The sequence below is a fragment of the Cheilinus undulatus genome, linkage group 13 (genome assembly GCF_018320785.1).
Source record: "Cheilinus undulatus linkage group 13, ASM1832078v1, whole genome shotgun sequence".
Taxonomy (NCBI): Eukaryota; Metazoa; Chordata; class Actinopteri; order Labriformes; family Labridae; genus Cheilinus; species Cheilinus undulatus.
The window spans coordinates 49,622,982-49,632,981 of NC_054877.1; the positions used below are offsets into that span (position 1 = coordinate 49,622,982).

The following is a 10,000-nucleotide window of genomic DNA, read 5'->3' on the forward strand; positions in this document are numbered from 1 at the left end:
CAGCTGAAAACAACTAAAACTGAGGAGATTTGATTTCATTTGAGTTACTTTTGTCAGCACAAAGTGTAGTTTAGTTAGTTAGGCTCTTCTCATAAAGCTCAGTTTTTATTTAGTTTCAGTTCACTAAAATGATTTTTACCTTTAAGTTTGAGTTATTTAGTTTTACTTCACTAAAATGATTTTTACCTTTAAGTTTGAGTTATTTAGTTTTACTTCACTAAAATGATTTTTACCTTTAAGTTTGAGTTATTTAGTTTCAGTTCACTAAAATGATTTTTACCTTTAAGTTTGAGTTATTTAGTTTCAGTTCACTAAAATGATTTTTACCTTTAAGTTTGAGTTATTTAGTTTCAGTTCACTAAAATGATTTTTACCTTTAAGTTTGAGTTATTTAGTTTCAGTTCACTATCATGACCTTTTTGAATTGACATCTCTCTGATTAATCGCATTAACCCCAGAGTTAAAAACCTAAATGTTGGTGTATTAGTGATCATGAATGCCAGCTTTTATGTTTCTCTTAGTTAATCATCAGGAACTTCAGTGGTTAAAGTCAGATTTCCAACAATCCAACCTTTGGTCCTTTGGCACAGAGAATAAAATCAGAGCACCCTCTACGTGCAGAGCTGTTGACCTTTGACCTTAATGACATGCACATCTTTGGGGTTTCATTTTCAGGAGAAGCAGCGTCCTCTAGTGGCTCGCTGTTCTTATTACAGTCATATAAGGCTGCCCTCATCCTAAAAACACTCTAACAGCTATTTCTTTTAAACATAACTCATTAACCCTTTCAGCTCCACAGACTCGTCTGGCTGGGTTGCATTTACTTTTTGTTTGGATAAAATAAATCACTGATTTTTATAAATAGTGATTTAAAAAATATAAATATCAAATATGAAGTCATTTCAAGAGTTAGAGATGAAACTGTTGTAAACTTTCACATTAAAGTAGTAATAATTATCAAAAACAAATGTTCTAATCAGACTTAAACTCTATAATTGTCCTTTTTGGGAGCACGTCTTTATTCATCCTTGTTTAAAGTGTTTTTATTTGTGCAGCAGAATAATAATGAACCAAGTTAAAATCTAAAATCTCTCCTTCATTTTAGTTTGACTCTCAGCTTTTTTCATGCCACGACTTCCCTCAGTAACCGTCCCAAACTCTGAAACATGTAGGTGCTATATAAGGTGGCAGGTTCTGGAATAGAAATAAAAATGGTGGCAGAATATCTGTTTTAATGATGTTGATTCTCTCTAGTAGGGTAGAAGTGGTGAGATCTTCCATCTGATACGGTCTGAAGTTTCCAGTTTAGCATAGTTGCACTGAAAGCTGTTATTCAGTTAATTCGGTTTAATTATACCAAGGTATTTTAGCTTTGAAGTTTTTAATCCTTCAACGGTTTCCATAGCTTCAGTTTAGTTTAACGTCTATGCAGATAGAATTCCAGCAGAACAGCTGATAAAACAGGAAGTGAATTATGAATGTCGGTGAGATACACCATCATATCATCTGCATAAAGGGAAAGTTTGTGTTCTTCTTCCTCTATTGAGTCCTTTTCTTTTCTTTTTTCAAATGCTTCCAGCTAAAGGCTCATCATTATGTAAAATGACAATAATTGTGGGAAAAAGGATCCCGTCGTTTTGTTTCTCTTTTGAGTGTAAATATCTTGTAGAGGGTGCCGTTTACTCTTGTGTTTTTTGTTTTTTTTATGCATTTTCTTAAGGAGTTTAATAAAGCTTTGAAAATCCAAACTTAACACACACTTCAAATAAAAAAGGCCATGATACCTGAATGCTTTTCACATTTATCATGCTAAAAATGAATATTTCCATCTGTATCTATGTGTTTTTGTTCTACTAAACAGTGAATCACTCCTGTACTAAAGTTAATATAAACACATGTTAAAGTGTAGTGTAATAGTAAAAAATACAAGTACAAATCTTAACTTTCTTTTTATAAAATGCTCAAATGATGAAAAAATGACCAGTGCCAGTCCTGAACAACACTGCCCCCATGTGAACATTTTCTATAAAATTCAAACTTCATAATTCCTGCTGTGCTCCGCCCACAAACATCAAACACAAACTGAAAGAGAGCTGAAAAATCGAATTATACACAAAATGTCTTCAGTGCTTTTATACACACCATCAGCTGATAAATAGTGCCAGATCAACGCTGGTGTGGTGGCGGACTCCAACAGTTCTAGATAAATAGATAAGGGTTTAGATAAAGATAAAGGGTTTTTATTCAGATTTGATCCTGAAGGTAAAAATCAGAGTCTTTCCATCCTTTAAACAGACGTTTGAATCTTCGACTGTGATCAGTCAGGTGACATTTATTCTGTCATATAAACTCTGACTACATGCAGGTTCATTAGACCAATGGTTCTCAACCTTGGGGTCAGGACCCCATTGGTGGTCGTGAGACACTGAGAGGCGGTCTCCAGATGCCTTAAAAAAAAAAACTAAGAACATTTGTTAAATTATACTGTTACCACTTTACACCAATTTTGCAAAATTTTAACCCATTTTATCACTTTTTTTCAATGATTTATCACTTTTAACACATTTTTGCAACTTAAAACCCATTTTTGTCAATTTTAACCCTTTCCACCACTTTTTCTCAGGGTCTCTGCAGGTTTTTAAGACTTTTTAAGACTTTTTTAAGGCCATAATAAATACAATTTAAAACCCATTTCACATCCATACTGGCAAAAAAGTAAAAAAGACATGAAGGGAAATCGGAGGCCCAGAATAACTTGTAAAGAATATGTAGGGCCCTGTGAGGTTTTATTTTTTGCCAAATTCCATTTTAATGTTTTTTGGAATTCCGTTTTTTAACCTTTCCACTAATTTGTCCATAAAGAGTGTCCTGTTCATGTAAATGAAAAATCCTCCTGTCCTCTCAGTGATAGTAACTTCATAAGAAGGTCTCATTAAAGTTAACTGGTTAAATCAAACCTGTTACCTAAACTTCACTCTCTCAGTCTGTAACAGTCCATCAGTCTGATGCTGTGTTGTTCTCGTGGCTGTAACGGTTCTCTCCTCATCTCTCTCCATCCTCGCCGTCTGTCCGTCTGCCTCGTATCAGAGCGCTACGTTAATGCAGACACGTGTTAGCTCCTTAAGCAACAAGAGAACTACAGTATCTACAGGACGAATTATTAAGCTGTTACTCAGATTTAACAAACTGTGCCTTTTCTCAGCGTAATCCTGGATGCCTGCTGCACCAAACAAGCTCTCGTGTGTCCAGAGCAGGATTAAATGTTCAGTTAAAAGTTGTTTTTACCATGATGAGAGAGATTTTAACCATCTGACAGTAATTACAGCCTGACTTTGCCAGAACTGGTCAGAAATGTGGACTGGACTGGGATCCTGCTGTCTCCAGCATGCAGCTGCTGCCTGCTGGGCTCTCTGAGTGGGTCCTCTTGTTGTTACTTCACGCTACGTCACATTCCCGCGCTTGTGCTCCTTCATTTGCGTCCGTGCCGTGCTTAGGCCCACCTCGTCCATCCGTGCCGAAGCACGGAACGATTGCGCTCACACTGGTCAAACGTACCGGACTTTAGGCTGAAACGGGCCCAGGCACGGTACGGATGGACTAGTGTGAGTACACCCTAGAGCAAATCTCACAACTCTGCCTATTGTTGAGTCTGTGGACACATTAGTGCCTCTATTAACCACTTTTTCTGACACATTTCATAATTTGATGCATCCATTTTTGCCAGTTTCTGACTTTTATTGCCTCAGCCAACTTTTTTTGGCAGTTTATATCAATTTTCATCTCATTTCACCAAATTTCCACCTATTTTTGCCACTTTTTAATCCCCTTTTACCACTTAATGTGCCCATTTTACCACTTTTTGACGTTTTTGGTTATTTTACTTTTTCATCTAATTTTGGGCATTTCTAACCCATTTCTGCTAAAATCCAATTCACCACCTTTTCCACCTTTTCTTGCCATTATTAACCCATTTTAGCTATTTTTAATGTATTTTAATTTTGTTTTCAACAAAAGGATTTACATTTTTAAAAGAGGACTACTTACCCTCACAAATGAATTTCAATGTGTTTCTTTGATAAGAGTGGTTATTATTCAGGTTAAATATAAAATACCACAGCTTCACTTTACAATGGACCAGGATTTTGCTGGATATTTTTCCACAGCCTTGTCTCCACATGACTGTAGAGTGTTCATGGCTGTTTTCAGTGGGGGTCCCCGGTCTCTGGTACCTTTATTTTGGGGTCCCCGGTCTCTGGTACCTTTATTTTGGGGTCCCCGGTCTCTGGTACCTTTATTTTGGGGTCCCCGGTCTCTGGTACCTTTATTTCAGGGGGCTGAAAAGGTTGAGGACCCCTGCATTAGACTGACAGGAGCTGGAGTAGAATTCTCCATAGTGCTCATTAAACTGATTTAACACTGTTAAAATGAAAACCAGTATTTTATTCTCTGATGTAGTCCAGGAGGTTAACGGTTCTCTTTAGGAGACATGATCTCAGATGGCGTTAGAACAGTAAATAAAGATGGACGCTGTGTTGAGGGAGAAAATCGTTTATTTAAAGGCTGATTCCATCACTTCTCATTCTACAGAGACAGAAACACAAAAAGTCAAAGCTCAGATCGAATGTTCCTCAAGTGTGACCGTAAAATCTGCCGTCTGAGCTCCAGCCGACGAGGATCCTCCTTCCTCAGGGTGGAACCAGTCTACGGGTTCTAGCTCTCAGTAAGATTGTTCTAGAACCTCGGACTTTTAAACAGAACGTGTTCTCTTAACGATCTACAGGCTGGAATACTGAGCCTTTTAAACGTCATCCCTTCAGTCGTATTCTCAAACTAAAGCTGCAGCAGATAAAGAGAGCTGTCTGAACTTTTCTAGAACATCAGAAACATTTGAGAGAGAACGTCTCATATCTAAGAGTTCACTGTTGATTTATGGTCAAACCAAGAATTCCTCCATTTCTGAAGGACTTTAATATTTGTTATCAAAGGTTATTAAAGTTCATCTCTACATGAGTCCTCTCAGAGATTAAATCCTGATATCAGTGACAACCTTCGGTCTCGGGGATCCCCGCGGCGAGCTTCAAACATGAAAATAAATTTTGTTTTTTCTCCTTGACACTTCTGGCCAATTCGTCCTCACATTCATGAATATTTTAACGTTTTCATTTGTCAAATACATTTTTTAAATGCAACATGAAAAGCACAATCACACGGAAAATAGACACTGTCTCTTTAAATTCTGCTGTAATAAAACACCCTCAGTGGGAAAATAAAACAGGCTTTTATTTTGTAAACCCTTTCAGAGTGAAACCATGAAAGAAAGAAGAAACAGCGTTCTGCTGGTTTAAACCGGACAGGTTTGTTATTTTCAGCGCCTTCGAGCATTCTGATTGGTTAAAAAACAACCTGAAGGTAAAAATGAAACGGCAGAACAAACCTGTGCTACTCTTTAGTCTGCTTCCATCACAGGAACTTTTAGGACATTTCTAAGAGACGCCAGAGGGCTCCGCCCACTCTTCATTACCGCCGCACGCCTCCTTCAAACAGACGCCAACGCAGCACGGCAGAAACACACTGAAACAACAGAGCTGATCAATACAGACTCCTAGGATCAATGAGGCCACGTTTACACGGCGATCTCTGAAAATGGAAACCCTCACTCTCATCTCAACACGACAACGGCGTCCTGGGTTAACCTTTCAACGCTGACAGGCTGTCCACATTCAAAACGTCATCAGGCAGATCCATCTTTTAAAGCTTTGAGCTGATTCACTTCTTCCTGGTCCAAGCATGACCGGACCAATCAGCATCCTTGAAGGAGAAAGAGGTGGGCGTGGTTCAGTTGAAGCAACCCAGAGCCTGTAGACAATGGCGTCCAGGAAGAGATTTCTCCCACTCCTCGCCAGTTCATCCCACTTTTACAAAAGTTGCCATGGCCTGTGATTGGGGGAAAAGTGGAGGGAAAAAGGTCCCAACAACCACAGCTTCATTCTATCCTTGCCTTTAAAGATGATGTCATCCTTTATTGTTTCTCAAATATTCTAGCTTTGCCTTTGAAGATGATGTCATCCTTTAATGTTTCTCAAACATTCTAGCCTTGCCTTTGAAGATGATGTCATCCTTTATTGTTTCTCAAATATTCTAGCTTTGCCTTTGAAGATGATGTCATCCTTTATTGTTTCTCAAATATTCTAGCTTTGCCTTTAAAGATGATGTAATTCTTTAGTTTTTATCAAACATTCTATCCTTGCCTTTGAAGATGATGTCATCCTTTAATGTTTCTCAAACATTCTATCCTTGCCTTTAAAGATGATGTCATCCTTTATTGTTTCTCAAATATTCTAGCTTTGCCTTTAAAGATGATGTCATCCTTTATTGTTTCTCAAATATTCTAGCTTTGCCTTTAAAGATGATGTAATTCTTTAGTTTTTATCAAACATTCTATCCTTGCCTTTGAAGATGATGTCATCCTTTAATGTTTCTCAAACATTCTAGCCTTGCCTTTGAAGATGATGTCATCCTTTATTGTTTCTCAAATATTCTAGCTTTGCCTTTGAAGATGATGTCAACCCCTAAAGTTTCTCAAATATTCTAGCCTTGCCTTTGAAGATGATGTCATTTATTGTTTCTCAAACATTCTAGCCTTGCCTTTGAAGATGATGTCAACCCCTAAAGTTTCTCAAATATTCTAGCCTTGCCTTTGAAGATGATGTCATTTATTGTTTCTCAAACATTCTAGCCTTGCCTTTGAAGATGATGTCAACCCCTAAAGTTTCTCAAATATTCTAGCCTTGCCTTTGAAGATGATGTCATTTATTGTTTCTCAAACATTCTAGCCTTGCCTTTAAAGATGATGTCAACCCCTAAAGTTTCTCAAATATTCTAGCCTTGCCTTTGAAGATGATGTCATCCTTTAGAGTTTCTAAAACATTCTAGCTTTGCCTTTGAAGATGATGTCATTTATTGTTTCTAAAACATTCTAACCTTGCCTTTGAAGATGATGTCATCCTTTAAAGTTTCTCAAACATTCTAGCCTTGCCTTTGAAGATGATGTCATCCCGGATGTTTATTAAACATTCCATCCTTGCACTCCTCCCTAATTTTAGCCATTTATCAGGAACCATGTGCACAGCAGTTATTATTCAGATGTGGTCTGAACGCTGAACTGTTGAAAACCAAGAATGGTTCCATTTTCAGAGGATCGTTTTCATGCAAACGTGGCCTTAAACTCAATCTAGAAATAAAGAAGTGTTTAATCCAGCTGCTCTGACATAAAGAATTGTCTTCTTAGTCATCAGGGCTCGTGTCCACAGCCTCAGTTTTTAACACTGGTAGCCCTCACTTTCAAAATAAAACCAATGTGGTCCAGCGTTTTCAGCATTGAGCTCTCATCACTCTCAGCTGAAAAAGGTTCAACTCTGGAAACAAAGGCGTCTGTAAACACGTCGGAGGACTATGGAGAGTGGACTGAAACAGTGCAGAGATCTGTTGTTGGACAGGCTGCTTTCATACAGAGCAGGGTAAATGAGGAGTACACCCACTTAAGAAACCGATGCTGTGGATGCCATCAGTGCAAAAACCAGCAGCTGCAGACACGCCCCTTAATGACAATGAAATGAAGTTTCTCACTGCAGAACCAAAACAGGCAGCCCGAGGACATTATTGAGGAATTTGCTGCTTTTTATGCAGACTGATTAGAAGCTGATATGAAACAGCCTCCTACCTCCACGTCATTATGGTATCTTCTTTCTGAACTAATCATCAAATCAATGAGAACCGTTTGAATAAAGTTAGTTTATATTTTTTCCCCTTTCTAAATGAAAAGGAGAAGGAAGGGAAATAATAACCGTCTCCTGCAGCTTGAACAGCACAGCACATTTTCAGGGCTACGACTACTCTGATCAAATCTTTCTGCACTAATAGCTCCATTTAGTTCCTGAATTTGGCTCTCCTAGTTCCTGGATTTGCTAGTCTAGTAACACAGAGTCCTAACAGAAAGTCCGATATCACCCCGATTACTCTGCCCTGTTCATTTCAGTTTCTGCTTCATCAAGATGGCATCAAGCGCTTTTATTTTGAAGGGGAGGAAACAGAAGTGTGGTGCCTTGGATTTGGGGTATGGATGAGATTTAGGGGCCACTACATTTTTTTTTCTTTCAGATCAAACTGTTTTTTAACTCTGAGATAAAAAAGACCAGATTCTTAGGTTAAAGTCTGACTCTAATCTCAGAATTCCATCTTCGATCTAAGAAATCTCACAGTTCTGACTTTGATTTCTGACATTTTTACCTCAGATTAGGAAATAAAAGTTTTCCATAGTTGAGTCTGAATGTGGGGATCTAACAGTTTTATGTGATAACAAGTCAGAGTTAAACATCTCTACCACTGGAACTGATATTATCAATCACTTATCACTCTCTCTGTAAAATGAGCTAACACGCTTTGTGAGCGAAAAGAGAAAAAACGTGAAAATATTCCTGTAGGACAGTCCAAGCTCCGACCAGATCTCCTTTATTCCTCGCCCGTGTCAACAGAAGGGAAAATAGGGACAGGAAAATGGGGATAAAGTGTCGGGCCATGTCCCAGAGTGTCCCGAGCTAACTGCTGGGACACTGAAAGGAAACCGCTGAATTCTCCTGCTAGCGTCTCATGCTGTCAGTGATAGCGGCGCTGCAGGGCTTCCAGACGAAAATCTGCTGTACACGGTCGAGCTGCAGGAGAGCTTTTAGAAGAAAAGATAGCTGGAAACATTCAGGCTGAGCCGTCTGTCCATCTGTCTGGTGCTAACCACGGCTAACGTCTTGCTAACACTGAGCTAACCGTTACGGCGGTACGAGCAGAGCCGGCAGAGCTGCTTTAAAACTGGTAAAAAGGCAGAAGAGGAACAAAAAGAAAGAGTAAATACAGGATAAATAAGCGAGCAGGGTTACACCTTTAGTTTTTTTCTTCATTAAGTAAAGAAAGAAGAGGAAGAAGAGCCAGAGAGGAAGAAAACTCCAGAAAGATCCAAGCAGGAAGCTAATAGACAGAGCTGTGATCGCCTCAGACGGCGTGAAGCTAAAACTGCTACCAACAAATCACAAAATACAGTTTGTTTGTTAATATCTGCAATCTCTTGAAGCTAAAGGTTAAACTATCCCTACGAGTGACTGCGTTTATGGTCTTGGCCCCGCCTCCTTCGCTCCCCCGGCACCGTGAGGCCGTCCTGTCATCGGGACGATCATCTCTTCCTTCAAAAACAGATATCAAGCGAGCGAGTGAGCGGGCGCTCCTTCCACACGGCTAAGAGACGGGCCGTTAAAGTCCAACTATGGCGATATATTTATTTATTTATATATTTAAACAGCTGAACCAATCAGCCGTCCTCTCCTTCACCCTTCAGACACGCAGACTCCTCCTCCTCCTCCTCAGAGATGAAAATGAACGCAGAGATCACAAAGTCCAGTCTATTCTGACCTCGACCACCACGCCGTCCTCGCTCTCTCTCATTGGTGCCTCGCTTCTGTCTGTGGTGGCAGAGACGCTAAAAACAGGCGCTCTGACCAACCAATCAGACGTCCACGAGGTTTTTTACTTTATTTTTTTAGTCTACAGAGAGAGAGTTCTTCGTGATGAGGCGTAGTGTCCGTCTATAACGGAGGTCAGAGGTCATGAGGGGGTGTCGTGTTCCTCAAAGTTCAGATTTTCCGCAGGTCAAAGGGAACCTGGCGGTTATGGCGGCTGGCGCCGCGTTAGAAGAGATCCCGCGCCCTCCGATCCATGAGGGGCTCCCCGCTCCTCGACAGCGAGGGGGGGGTGGGGGTGGTGTTTCAGCCTCGTCGGGGGGTCGTGTGGCCTCCCCAGCCTCCACCGTTTCTCACCGGTTTAATTTTCCGTTTTATTTGGAGCTCGTCTTCGTCAAACTTCCGTTTTCCTCCCGTTTCTCCTGGTGGTGGGTTTTCGTTGACGTCAGAACACAAAGCGCCGCCGTCGCGGCCGGCCGTTCAGTGAGGCGGGTTCATGG

The 10,000-nt window shown here is 40.0% G+C and overlaps 1 protein-coding gene across 2 annotated transcripts in view; it reads right to left on the reverse strand.

Annotated features, from left to right (window-relative positions):
• Positions 1 to 4,532: 4,532 nt before the first annotated feature.
• Positions 4,533 to 10,000, reverse strand: part of smg7 (SMG7 nonsense mediated mRNA decay factor) — a 37,069-nt gene continuing 31,601 nt past the window's right edge. For both annotated transcript variants that reach the window (XM_041803039.1, XM_041803038.1), the window contains one exon: positions 4,533 to 10,000. This exon is cut by the window's right edge and continues 94 nt beyond it. In XM_041803039.1, the coding sequence (XP_041658973.1) occupies positions 9,981 to 10,000 (20 nt within the window). In that variant the 3' untranslated portion in view covers positions 4,533 to 9,980.